This window comes from Camelus dromedarius, chromosome 12 (assembly GCF_036321535.1).
Source record: "Camelus dromedarius isolate mCamDro1 chromosome 12, mCamDro1.pat, whole genome shotgun sequence".
Classification (NCBI taxonomy): Eukaryota; Metazoa; Chordata; class Mammalia; order Artiodactyla; family Camelidae; genus Camelus; species Camelus dromedarius.
The window spans coordinates 13,453,404-13,467,249 of NC_087447.1; the positions used below are offsets into that span (position 1 = coordinate 13,453,404).

At 34.3% G+C, this 13,846-nt stretch overlaps 1 protein-coding gene and 1 pseudogene across 1 annotated transcript; both read right to left on the reverse strand.

Annotated features, from left to right (window-relative positions):
- Positions 1 to 635: 635 nt before the first annotated feature.
- LOC105103482 (olfactory receptor 4A15-like) lies at positions 636 to 1,560 on the reverse strand (annotated as a pseudogene).
- A 5,169-nt stretch (positions 1,561 to 6,729) lies between these two features.
- LOC105103478 (olfactory receptor 4C3D-like) lies at positions 6,730 to 7,699 on the reverse strand. Its single transcript, XM_010997074.3, is given in 1 exon segment — positions 6,730 to 7,699. A coding segment is annotated over 1 exon segment (927 nt). The 5' UTR covers positions 7,694 to 7,699; the 3' UTR covers positions 6,730 to 6,766.
- Positions 7,700 to 13,846: the final 6,147 nt, after the last annotated feature.

Consider the following 13,846-nt stretch of genomic DNA (forward strand, 5'->3'; position numbering starts at 1 on the left):
GAACCTTGTTCATTCAGATAATTTTTATTAACCACCTTATGATTAGTATTACAACTGAAACATCATTTTGCTTCAATGTTAACTTGCTAAGCAATATAAACAAAATAGTACGTGCAAAGGGTCTTGCAGGCTCAAAAATATTATATGTACCTCAATGTTAGCATAAGTTGTCTTTAGGGAAAGAGAGTGAATGACATTTTATGTTATATCTCTATTATTTTTTAAGCTATAATGAGTCCTATTAATTATGAGAAAGATTATATTACTGAAGAGTAACAAGAGAAAATCTTCCATTAACTAAAATAAATTCACAGTATTAAATGTAGCTTAACTTATCATATAGTACATAAATCTATGTTCTCAATGGAGACATTTACACCCAAAATTATACACAGTTTCCTAAGAAACTGAAAATCTTAAAACTGTATTTCAAATAATATATACATATGCACTGAACTATAAAATTATGCAAATTCTAAGAGTATATTTTGATCACTGGAAGTATTCACAAAATAAATGTTTTTCATCACATCCAATTTACTAAACCTGAGGAGAAGTTTACTGCAGTTCAATAATTACATATATGTTTTTTGGAAAGAAAAATTCTTCTTTGATAATAGATGACATATATATCCTTGCTGCTTCATGTACTTTTTCTGGTCCAGAGCTTTTTCATGGCATGTTTCATCTCTCCATTTCTCAGAGTATAGATTAGAGGGTTCAACATAGGAGTGATAATAGTATAAAACACTGTCAAGCATTTATCAATGGGTAAGGTAGAAGGAGGTCTCACATACATAAAGATACAGGGGACAAAGAAGAGGACCACCACAGTAATGTGGGAGCCACAGGTGGACAAGGCTTTGCGCCTCCCTTCTGGGCTAAGATTCTTCAGGGAGTGCAGGATGACCCCATAGGAGATGAGTAAGAGCATAAAGATGACCACACACATTGCCCCATCATTGGCAACCACAGTGAAGCCAATAACGTAGGTGTCAGTGCAGGCAAGTTTTAACAAAGGGTACATGTCACAGACGAAGTGGTCAATGACATTGGGACCACAGAAGGGAAGGTTATAAACAAAGAAAGGATGAGCTACAGCATGTAAAAACCCACCAACACAGGCCAATAGCAGCAGCAGAACATATACTCTCTTATTCATGATTGTGGAATAATGTAAAGGTTTGCAGATGGCCACGTAGCGGTCATAGCCATGGCGACCAGGAGGCAAACCTCAGCACCACCAAAAAAGTGCCATGTAAAAAGCTGGGTCATGCAGGCTTGAAATGAAATGGTTTTCTTCTCACTGAGTAAGTGTATAATCATATTTGGGGTGATTGCATTAGAATAAAGAGCATCCATGAATGATAAATAGCCAAGAAAGAAGTACATAGGGGAACCCAGGGTTGGACTGACCACCACAGTCACAACAACGAGTAGGTTGTCCACCATTGTCACCATGTAGATGAGCAAGAACACAGCAAATGATATTTTCTGACCCTGGGGGCTCTGAGTGAGCCCCAAGAGGACAAACTCAGTCACATTCCTTCTTTGGTCCATAGAGTCTTCTGTATGTCTTATTTCAGAGTTCAGGACAAAATTCTCTGTAAATAAAATTCTTACTAGTGAATTCCTGAAGTCTTAAGATAATTTATTTATTCTTTCAACAAATCAGTAGCATTTTTTAATGTTCTGATACTTTTAGAGATTATCATAAGAAGTTTGATTAAAAGCCCATCCCTAACCTCAAAGATTTTTCAGATTAATGGAGAGGCAAGTAATTAAGAGACATACATGGGAGACAAATATTAAATAAATGATTTGCCACAACTAGCTTTCCAACTGGAAAATAGTTAAATTGCATGTATAGCTAATACTTTATACAAAAATAATATTGGATTATTTTTAATAAAAAATTAAAGCAAGGTTTACTCTATTTTACTTGACACTTATTGAGTAATTGTTTCTACTCTAGGGTGGAATACTCTTCTTAACTAATTAGTGAAATCCAAAATAGATGTATTTAACAACTGCAAAAAAATTTAAAGGATATAGGAAAAAATACCACAATGTAAAAAGACAAAAGTACTTTGAAGAAAGATTTACATTTTAGAGAATTCTCAGAGTTAATATCTAAAATATACAAAGATATTCTAAGCAATTAACAAAAAATAAAATATTTTTAAAAATTAGAATATATACAATTAAAGGAAAAATAGATCTAAATGGCCAAGAAACATATGATAGTAAACTGAAGCTCCCCTGTGGACATAAAGTGGGAATTAAAGGTTTGCTTTCTACCATATTATCTTGGTTTCTTGAAAGCAACTCAAATCCTACATATGCTACATCATCTTTTAATTTTTAACAGATCAACAAACAATGTTTAGAGAACATATTAATTGGGAGTATCATCAGATTTATAATTATCTGTCAATAAATATACCCCATTAGTTACAGCTGAAATTAGTTTCTAAGAATACTTTATGTTAGAGAAAGTAAATTTATTTCAGATCATTGTAATATGAAAATATTCAAAAAAGCATGACAGAATAAAATCAATCTTCATATATTTTAATAATCACAAAGGATTCCTAACATGGCTGATTGTGAAAATCACAAAGGAAAACTTTTAAAAGACTGAATTCTCATACCACCAAAGTACTTTTGCAAATTATAAGCCTAGTTCAGAATTTTACATATGAATACCCTTCCTGGGTTACCTGCATAAGGAGACTGCTATTCAATCCATGTTCTGGACCCTTCTGTCTTCTCCCTTGCTCTTCACTCACTGATGCCATCTCGGAGGACACAGAGAACAAGACACAAGCAACATCACTGGACCTTGAACTGTTTCCATGTGACCAACACTTTCCATGTTTGCAGGAAATCTATTTCATCTCAGCCATTCAGAAAAGTATTCCTATTCAAAAAGTTGGCCTTTTCAAAGTGGATATGAATGGCCTGTTACTAAAGAACTCCAAATCTTGATTGTGAACAGAGACCAAAATATTGATTGTTTGTAGGAATTGTTCCAATCACTAACAAATTTCAATTCAACATTTTGATTGGAGAGGAAACTGTAAATGTGTATGAATTGCTTATATACAAATGTTGCTTTTTGTCTTTTATATGAGTGAGAGTGAAATAGTGAAATAGTCTTTCCAATATTTTGATTCTCAATCAGTTATACTCTCCTGCCTTCATCCAGGATTGTTGAGCTTTGAGTTTCCTGAGATGGAGAATAATTTCATATACAAACTTTATTATATTTTGAGTCCATCATTTCAGCTCATGAAAGTCTGTCCTGTAAGGTAAGGGTAAAGGTCTGTAGACACTTTATCTACATTTGAAATGCTGTACATGTTATAAAGTCTTTAAGTTGGTGCATCTCTGTGGGTGATTCTTGTCTAATTAAATTCAATGGGACCTTAATCATATTTTGATGGTGACACTTTATCTCCGGAGATGCCTACGGGATGATCACAGTGTAAAACAAAACTTGTAGAACCATATCCTCTGCGGGAAAAGTATTAAAAAACAACTTGAGGTCATGTCATCAAAGGGAAAAGCTCAGGATGGGCAGAAATGAAATATGTAAAAACTTTCTTGTTTAAACCATGGCCTTCAAAATAGGCAAGTCTGTTAAATTTAAGCTTTGTCTTTGAAGATGATAGCTGAACTAGTTTCCAAAACATTATGAATGCTAATTTCAGAATAAGTCACTTGAAGTCTGTTTCAGATGCAGATCAAGTTTGTCACACACTTTGTCACATATTTTCAGACAGGCAAGTTGATAGAATCTGTGTTAGTGTGGAAACAGGGAAAGAAGGCATTTGTGGGACTATTCTGTTCACCTCAAATACCTCATGGGGCTCTCACCAGAGTAGACAGTACACTAGGCCATGACATAATTGCAATACATTTCAAAGGACTTAAGTTATAGAGCACAAATATTTATAGATATATAGATATATAGATATTTTACAATAATGTAATCAACTAGAAATTGACAACAAAACATAACATTTTCTAATTAATTACAAATTAAGCAACATAAACCTAAATTAATTGTGAACATTTTAAAAGGTACATTTTCAATACAAAGATAATGATACAAATGAATGTAAAAGATATATGAAAGGTATGTATGAAATATATATGTATAAAAGCCATATTTAATATAGTACATATTTTATTTATCAGTCAACTGGATGCAGTTAAAGGAGTGCTTAGAGAGATTTATAACTTAAATGCAAGTATTAGGAAACAGAAAATATTATAAAGAATGAACTAAGTTTCTGTTTCAAGAAGCTAGAAAAAAAATTAAAATAAACCCAGGGGGTGGAGGGTGGGAAGGGATAGACTGAGATTTGAAAATTGTAGAATAGATAAACAAGATGATACTGTATAGCACAGGGGAATATACATAAGATCTTATGGTAGCTCATGGAGAAAAAAAGGTGACGATGAAGATATATATATGTTCATGTATAACTGAAAAATAGTGCTCTACACTGGAATTTGATACAACATTGTAAAATGATTATAAATCAATAAAAAATGTTAAAAAAAAAGTCACACAGGTGGGCTGCGCCAGCATTAACCTTAATAAACAGCAGAAAGCACTTCTGGACACAGGAAAAAAAATTGAAATAAACCCAGAGAACACTGCAGAAAGGAAATAGCAAATGGAAGACAAGTCATTGAAATAGAAACAAATTCAAAATAAAGAAAGTATTTAATGAATTCTTTCAGAGTTAATAAACTGGATAAGATTCTAGCAAAACTGATTAAGAAAAAAGAAGACAAAAAACAAATTATTAGAATCCACAATGAAGAGACAGCTGTTACTTCAGACTCTACATATTTTGAAAAGATAATAAAATGATATGTTACATGATTTAGTACAGTATATCTGCCAACTAAAGAAAATGGACCACTGCTATGAAAAATACAACTTTCTAAGCACACTAGGAAAAAAAAACAATTAAAAGCTAGAATAATTTAATACCCAAGTAAATGAATTCTTTAGAATCCTACCATTCCAAAACCAAAATTTCATTCTCATGTAGCTTTAATCAATGAATACTATGTAACAACTAATCAACAAGCAGTACCAGTCTTACATAAGTACTTTTCACTCCTGGGAAGAATTAATATACTTCCTAACACATTCTATGCACCCAGCATAACCCTTATACCAGAATGAAACCTGGGGAGCACAAAGAAAATAGATTAATACCTTACATTCACAAAGACACAAAATTCTGAACATAATATTTAGTTTGATCCTTTTGGATGTTTTCTTTTTGGATTTTTTTTTTTTTAATTCTTCCTAATTTGTTTTTGAAACAGGTCTTGAGAAGGACTCAGTCCAGGGCTAATTATTATATCTCTATTTATGCAAAATCTTCCTAAGCATTGACCCTCATGAACTACAAGGTTTTCCAGCTGGTAAGAACAGGCACTATTCCTGACCCAATGTGAGGAACAAGCACCCTTCTCTCTCATCTATCTGGGCAGATCTTTCCCAGCCTCAGGTAGTTTTCTCAAATGTTTGCACCGATCAGTACTTTTATGATGAGCTGAGAGGCGTTCTCTCTAGCTCTCCAGCATTCTCTCTCTCAGTGTCTGTCTGGCTGTCTCTCTTTCCCACCACTGACACAGGTCTCTAGGTCTATGCTCTATGATATTGCATCCTCAGAATTCTAGCTGCTTGGTCTCCACAGAACCTCAACTTCATCTCAACTCAAGCAACATACCAGGACCTTCTAAGGTATTCTTCTCTGTGTCACAACAAGGGAACTTTTAAAGGTAATAAACCAGAAAATCCTAGAACCCAATTTGCTTCCCATCTCTTAGTGATCACTGTCAATTGGTTCTGACATCTAGTGTCTTGAAAATAATTATTTCATATATTTCTGTTTTCTTTATTTCTTTTTTCAATAACTATATGAAGATATTTGTAGCAGTTTTATTCATAATTTCATAGAGTTGGAACCAATGTGTTTCAGATGCATAGTTCACTAGCTGTGGAAACTAACCATAGACTTCTTGGTTTAAATTTTATAAAAAGAATGTTTACTCGTGTTTCAAATGGCTACTCAAGTCTTGGTATGTAAAAATAAAGCATATCCTTTATATTAAAGAAAAACTGAGAGCCACAAGGATATTTAAGAAAATAAGTCCAACTTAAGAGTAATTTCAAAATTTCTGGCTCGTGTTTCTGTAAAGAAAAGAATTAGGGATAGTTAGTGAATTATATTTCCTCATTTAGTGGTGCCTTTCTTTTTGCTTTTGGTAAATTAATAGCACGGAAAAAAAAATTCAGCTGTGATTCCATCATTCAAAGAATTTCTATGCCTTATTTGCTTTGCAACAGGCTAAGCAAACACAGAAGAATGTCTGATATCAAGGTCCAATGAAAAACCAATTTCATCCAAGTAACATATATGAAGGATTTAGTAAAGTAGTGGTAATAATCTGAAGAAAAATATACTTTACAATCAACTAAGGGTCTATAGTTGTTCTCTCCATTGCCTATTCTGAAGTTATGATCACAAACATTGAAGCCATAGTAAAGTATAAGTTACCAAAATGCCTAGTAAATGCCTAGCCAATATTAAATTATCAAAAATGTTAGTTTATGAATCCTTTTCTTCTGTCAATGATCTGCAAAATATCTTAGTTTTCCTTCAAGTTTGCAACAGATATAATTCTCCCTGTGTATATAAATCATCACATTCTTGGCATCATGAACAGCCTAAGTTACTCTCCTCTTCAACAAACTCCTCATGGCATTTTTCACCTCTGTGTTTCTCACTGTGTAAATGATAGGATTTAACATGGGAGTGAGGATTATAAAGAACACGTTCATCAACAGGTCCACAGGGTAAGTGGCCACAGGACACGTGTAGGTGAAAATACAAGGGACAAAATAGAGCACCACTACTGTAAAGTGGGAACCGCAGATAGAGAGGGCCTTGCGCCATCCTTCAGAGCCGTGGGACTTCAGGAAGCTCAGGATGACTATGTAGGAGATGAGTAGCATGGAAAAAATGAGTAAGCACATGCCCCCACTGTTGGCTGCCACCACCACTCCAGGCCTGTAGGTGTCGCTGCAGGCAAGCTTCAACAATGAGAAGAAATCACACATGAAGTGGCCAATGACATTGGAACCACAGAATGGCAAGTTGACCATTAAAGGAATCTGCACAGTGGCATGTAGGATCCCCCCAGTCCAGGCCACCACCACCAGGAACTGGCAGAGCCCCTGTCACATGATGGTCGTGTAGTGCAGAGGCTTGCAGATGGCCACATAGCGATCATAAGCCATGACAACAAGGATGATGATCTCTGATCCTCCCAGGAGGTGTTCAACAAAGATCTGAGTCATGCAGCCACCCCAGGAGATGGTTCCCCTCTCATACAGCAGGTCAATGATCATTTTAGGAGTGGTGACAGATGAATATATGGCATCTATGAAGGACAAGTAAGTAAGAAAGAAGTACATGGGAGCTGAAAGTGAAGGGCTGAGGGAGATGGTGATGACCATGAGCAGATTGGCCAACACAGTAAATAGGAAAATGAACAAAAACACAATGAAGAGTATTTTCTGCAAGTGTGGATTCTGCGTGAGTCCCAAGAGAACAAATTCAGTCACATTGTTGGGAGGCGTGAGGAGATCCATTCAGCAAGTAACACCTTCCTGGGGCCTGAATTATCTACAAGAATAAGGAGTGATTCCCATTAATCATGAAAGGATCGTGGTCTGAATATCTTGGTACAAAAACAGAGCAGTCACTGTACCTACGTAGTGTGTCCTTGACAGTCCTGCCTCAGTGCTTGTTTCAAATCTCTCTTACTTCCTCCACGATGTTTTCATCTCTTCAGACACCTAGTACCTGTCACCTGTAAAACATATACAGAGCAACATCTGATGGGTAATTTACTGAGAAAATCCTGAGCTATGTATGCGAGATCTGGATTACCTTTCTTGTTCCAACTCCATGTGACTCTGGTACATCAGCTCTGTGTCCCATGATTTCAAGCACTCTTTTGCATCTGTGAGGTTACAGATTGTAATTCTCAGATGGATCTTGTAAGCTAAGAGGTGCTGTACACAGACAAGAGATATTTCTTCTTCCACGAGTATTCAAATCTGAACCCTCAGCTCTAAATATGGAAAGAAAGACACTATGAATACATATCTCTAATAAGCAGGCAGTTTAGGGAAATGTATGTAAGTCGCTGGCAACACGCTCTCGCTGGTACCTGCCAGGACCCATAAGCTGTTCAGGTGTGTTCCCTCACTGCACCTACCACAGTGACTGGCATAATGTCCTCCCTGCCTGGAACCTGTTAGGTGCTGAGTAAGTGCTTGGTGAATTGCCGTTCTCCATGGGGGAGAATACACCTGCTTCCCCAGACCATAAACGTACCAGGAATTCAAGTGTTCTCACCCTCCTGCTCTGTTTATCATTACTCTCTACTTTATCAGAAGCATAAATAAATGTTGATATTAAGTTGTATTCCGTGTTAATCTTTCTGGCACACTTTATGGGGTAATATGAAAATATTATTTGCCTCTAGGAATGAGTATGTTATCAGGTCATTTTAGTATCAAGATAACTGTAGTGTTTGTTAATTAATACATTTTTATTCTTCAAAATTCTGTTCCACATACAATTTAACAGAGGCACATGCAATAAATTTACAGCACAGTAGACTTGGATTAAAAAAAAAAACTAGTGTGTAAGTGTTCAGTACACGGAGGATCTGTCAAGTAAGGAAATCCTCATTTTCAAAGTTCTAAAAGTAAAAATTTATTATAAGAACAAAAAGAAATCAGTTTCTAGATAAGACAGAGAGATAAGTAATGTACTATACACATGAACATATATACACACAACACAAACACATGTAAAGTCTATTACTATAAATACCTATTTCAAGTTCACTCATTCAACACATATTTATTGGACACTGACTGTGTATATTAATATATGTGTGTAAACATAAAGTTATAAAAGATATCCCTGTGAAGTGTCTTTAGTAATCCCTTCCCTGAAATTTCATTAGCAAGCAGCAGAGCTCATCCTTTCATGATGTGAATGACCTTCCCACCCCTTTGTTTCTGCTGCACGCATTCTTATGCCTTCTTCTCCCATCTTCCCACAGCATCCATCATCCATCATCCATCATTCCTGGTTGCAGGACACTGCATTACTAATAGAATGAGGAAATTTGGGGACATAAATTTCCCAAAGAAAAAACATAAACATAATAAGACATATTCTACCAAAATATGTCTTTTCCTTTCAAAGATAAATGGATAAAGAGTTTTATTTTTTAATTATCCAAATTGAAAAGTTTACACATATGTGGAAACAAAGTACAGTAGCTTCACAGAATTCTCTTATTCTCAGGAAGATGCCCTCAGTAGATCAGAAAATAGTATAGTGTATATTAATTAATAATTAGACATAATTAATGAAATTTATTTAGAAATGATTATGAAGAAATAAAAACACTCTTTTTTCTCTTTGATTCTATAATACACTTTCTAGGATTAAACTCTAAAGGAAAACACTTTTTAAAAGGAAAAAACATTATTCACAAATATGTTCAACTAAATTTTTAAGAGCTATGAAAAATTTGCAAACTACATGGAATGCTTAACATTGGAAAAATGGATAATTAAAATACAGTGCATCTCCTTGATTCATATGGAGTGTTTAACTGGGGTCTTTTAAAAAATTGTGCAGTATAATAGGAAAATCTGATGTACTATAAATTGGGAAAATTTTGGATGCAAATTTGAATTATACAGTTATTCTAATTTAATTCTAACTAATTTTATTTTTCCTCTAAATAATTTAAATATATATCAATAAGAAAAAAGACCCCAAATATTTTTACCTCTAAGTCAGCATAATTGTAGTTTAGTCATTCTTTCTTAATGTCTTGCCTGCTGAAGAGGGATTGAAATCTCAGATTGGGGAGGATGAGGGGTGATTCTATAACTTGTAAATCCATTTAAATCTGAGAGTCTATGATTATGTGATTTCCTGAGGGAAAAATAAATCTTACCTATGAACTTGCCTGTCATAGCTCCATGGCCAGGGTGCCAGGAAGCTGATAGTTCACCAAGAAAGAAATAAAGTTGTAAAATGAAAAACGGCAACTAACTCAGCTACAATAAGCATTTTGCTGATTTATAAGTAGTACCTTTGGATGGGGGCTTTCTTTTGAACCTTAAAACTGCTACCACATTTCCTGTTTGTAGACCAGTTCAGTAAAGTTTGTTAGCTGTGGCTAATTGGACCTCAGGGGTATTCCACCACCATTAGGAGATCTTGCCAACAACCCAATTATTTCATGAAACTTAACTGAACTTTAGAGGAGAACTCTTAGAGGATTCCCTTTAATTTTGAACTCCTCATTAAGTCTACATGAACACAAAACTTTACGATAACAGAAAACAAAATAAGTTGACCATTTATGAACTTAGGTATTTGGTAACAAATGAGCTTAATATTGAGTCTGAATAAGAAATAGTGTGTAAGTTAGTCAGTTATGGTGGTAACTATCTAACTGAAAAAATGTTTATTATAATATTTTATTTTTTAATCAATCATTCATGCAAAGTAGAATGCTTAAATATTTCTTTTCAGGTGTACATTAAGTGATAATTACAAATCCTATTATAATATCGGCATTTCATAGCAGGTAAAGTTTAGAATACATTTTCAAATTGGTTGTATCTTGCATCAATTCCGGAATTAGATTAACATAATAACCATGTAAATCATTCCAGTCTTCAGTTATATTCAGAGATGGCAGAATACATTTATTTCAGTCATTTAAGTTTAATTTCATAATATCCTGTGGAATACAAAAGAATAAGTTTTAATATCAACAATTTATAGTAAGTAAATATAAGACAAAGAATCAGAATGCCATTTGCCAAGGCAAAATAGGTGACCAGGACACTAACTTCCAGGCCAGGATACTTACATTTAAATTATTGTTTTACAATCTTTAATTATGGTCATGGCAAGTTTCCCTTGCCACCAACTGGGAGGCCTATTACAATTATCTACTAAAATAAATAACTATCAATATTTGAAATTATTTTTAAATGAATTTACTCCAGTTCAATTTGTTTGTAAATACTCCTATATAGCACAAACCCACTGACCATGTTCAAATATGCCTGCATTCATAAGAAGAAAAATAAGTTTCACACTGATGATTTATTTTCTGGATTCCTCCAGAGAATGGGATCACTGTGAGCAGCATGGGTCAAACCTGGTTTGAGTAGACATTTTAATATTAAAGTGCTGTAATAATATCTGTGATAGCAGATGCCCAAGACAGTCTAAATGAGGACTTGAAACCATCTAAAGAACTATAAGGAATATGAAATTTCCTGATATGTCATCATGAAAATGTCTTGAACTTATCTTCAATTCTGGAATGAAAGACTCAGATAAGAGAATTAGCATGGACAGACAAAGTCATTCTCAACCTCATAAAAAAATTGAGATCCACTCACAATGGTCCATTGAGGGGTCATCCCAGTCTCTACTTAAATAACTACAGTGCTGGATATAGAGATGGCTTTAGAACACTTACACCTGTCTAGTCCAGCTCCCCAAGTCCTAGAGTGGTCCATGAAATGGAAAGAGATATGAGTTAGGTCTAAATCAGTGAAGATTGTCTAGGAAAACAACTTTTCAAAAGAGGAGTCCCTGGAGCCACACCAGGAAAATCTGTTTTCGGAATGCAAATCCAAGGACAGAGTGGTTTAAAACCCTGGAGTTAACAGCAAAACAGATTCTTGAACATGAAAGGGCAGAAGAAATTATGTGAATCTTATCACAGTTGATCAGAAACCAGTTGAGGTATGGTTTCTTGTTTGATAGGTTCAGGGACTAATTTCACAGAAACCAGGTACCTGTCAAAGTGTTCTCATGGCAGATTCACGCATCACGCTAGGTAGCAGATCATGTTCTCAAAAATAACAGAGCACTCAAGAGCAGAGCTCATGTTGTCTAGTCCAATCTAAAGGCACTTTTATCCCAAAGGGACATCTCTTAACTGTTTACCAGAAATAGAAAAGTTTCAGGAAGTGAGAGCTTTGGTCTCATAAACCTTCTAATTTTACTTCTAACTGAAGTAGAAACAAATACAACAATATTTATGACGATAAACATATCGGCTCGGGAAGAACTACAGAACTTGGAAACACCTTCCAATTCACGTAAGTGAACTACTTGTGGAAATAGGGGAAGTTATATAAAGTTATGGAATAAGATGATGTCATAGTGTGAAATAAAACTCATGTCTCCTGATCCTGAAGCTGGTGTTCCTACTCTCCATCACGTTTTCATAACCATAATATGGTTGCTAAATATTGTTACATTACAGAGCCCATTATTTCTTCAATAAAACATATGGTGTCCATGAAGTGGGAGGCTGGGCCTTGTCAAAAGAGGAAGCTATAAACATATCTATGACTTACATACATTTGTATTTTGCTAATATACTTCATTTTTGGAAAGAGTCAAAATTAATTCACAACAAAGTCTTTTAAGTTAGGTAAGTTGTTTAGCTGAGAAAATTTTTCTTTGACAACTGTGGACTAATAATTCCTGCTTTTTTTTAAAAAAAAAAACAGCCCTTATAAATAATCTCCTGAGACAATTGTCAAAGAGGATTCCAGATTCAAGAGACTAAGTGTAAAGCCATCTTCCTAATAGTGAAATTGTTTTAGGGATATATTTTATTGTTTGGTTTTGAAAAACATCTGCATTTAATTGCTACTAATAATGTTGATCTAATAAAGTGTCACATCTTATGGCATATAATTAAAAATATTGTATATGCTAAACCATAATTAATGACCAATTCCAAGAAATTCTGTATAATAAAAACTCACACAATGTGGGGAAGCATATTTGGGCTCAAATCTAACTTATATTTTCCATGATCAAGTTTTTTAACCTTTTGGATCCTCCATTTTTTTCTGTAAAATAAGAACACTAAATTTTAATTTTATAATGCTACTGTAATCACCTGAGAATACTTTATTATTTTCATATCTGCTAAATACAGTGAGATCAATTTTTTAAGTCACTGATCACTTTTACCCAACAGAACAAGAAATCCAGAATAATTTTAAATATTAGGTATGTCAGGTGTGTGCTAAGAGGGTACCGGCATCTTCTTTCTATAATATATTCCACTCCATTCTAAATACCAACAAGCCATACAGCTTTCTGAATTCCAACTGCTTATATACACAGGCACATTATACAACTCTGTAATTAGGAAGAGAAAAATTTCAATGACTACAAAATCAGAGAGGTTTTGATGAAATACTATGTTTTTCAGATATCATTTAAAGTCATCAGAAGAACATAAATTTGAATTTTGAAAAGGGTAGATCTGAAGACTAGCTGTGTCTCTGATATTGGGCAGATTGTTTAAATTTTTTGAAATTCAATTTTCTTCATCTGTAAAATGGGAATAATCCTAACTATACCTACCTTGCAGAGGTGGTGTCAGTGGCAGGTGAGAGGTATGAGAAGGCGTACTTCTTGACTTGATCCTTGAAAATGTGAGTCAAATGTAAATAAGAGAGTCCTCTTTTTAAATAAGTAAACCACAAGGCAAGATTTATGTATACTCTATGGAGATGATTACAAATTTTTATTGAGACATCAATCAATCATTCACAATATGTGGGGTTTTTTTTTTTCTGGATCGGACACAAGACATTAAAATTTGTAGGTTTTCCTCAAAATAAATATGTAGAGTCATGGCATTCTAAACA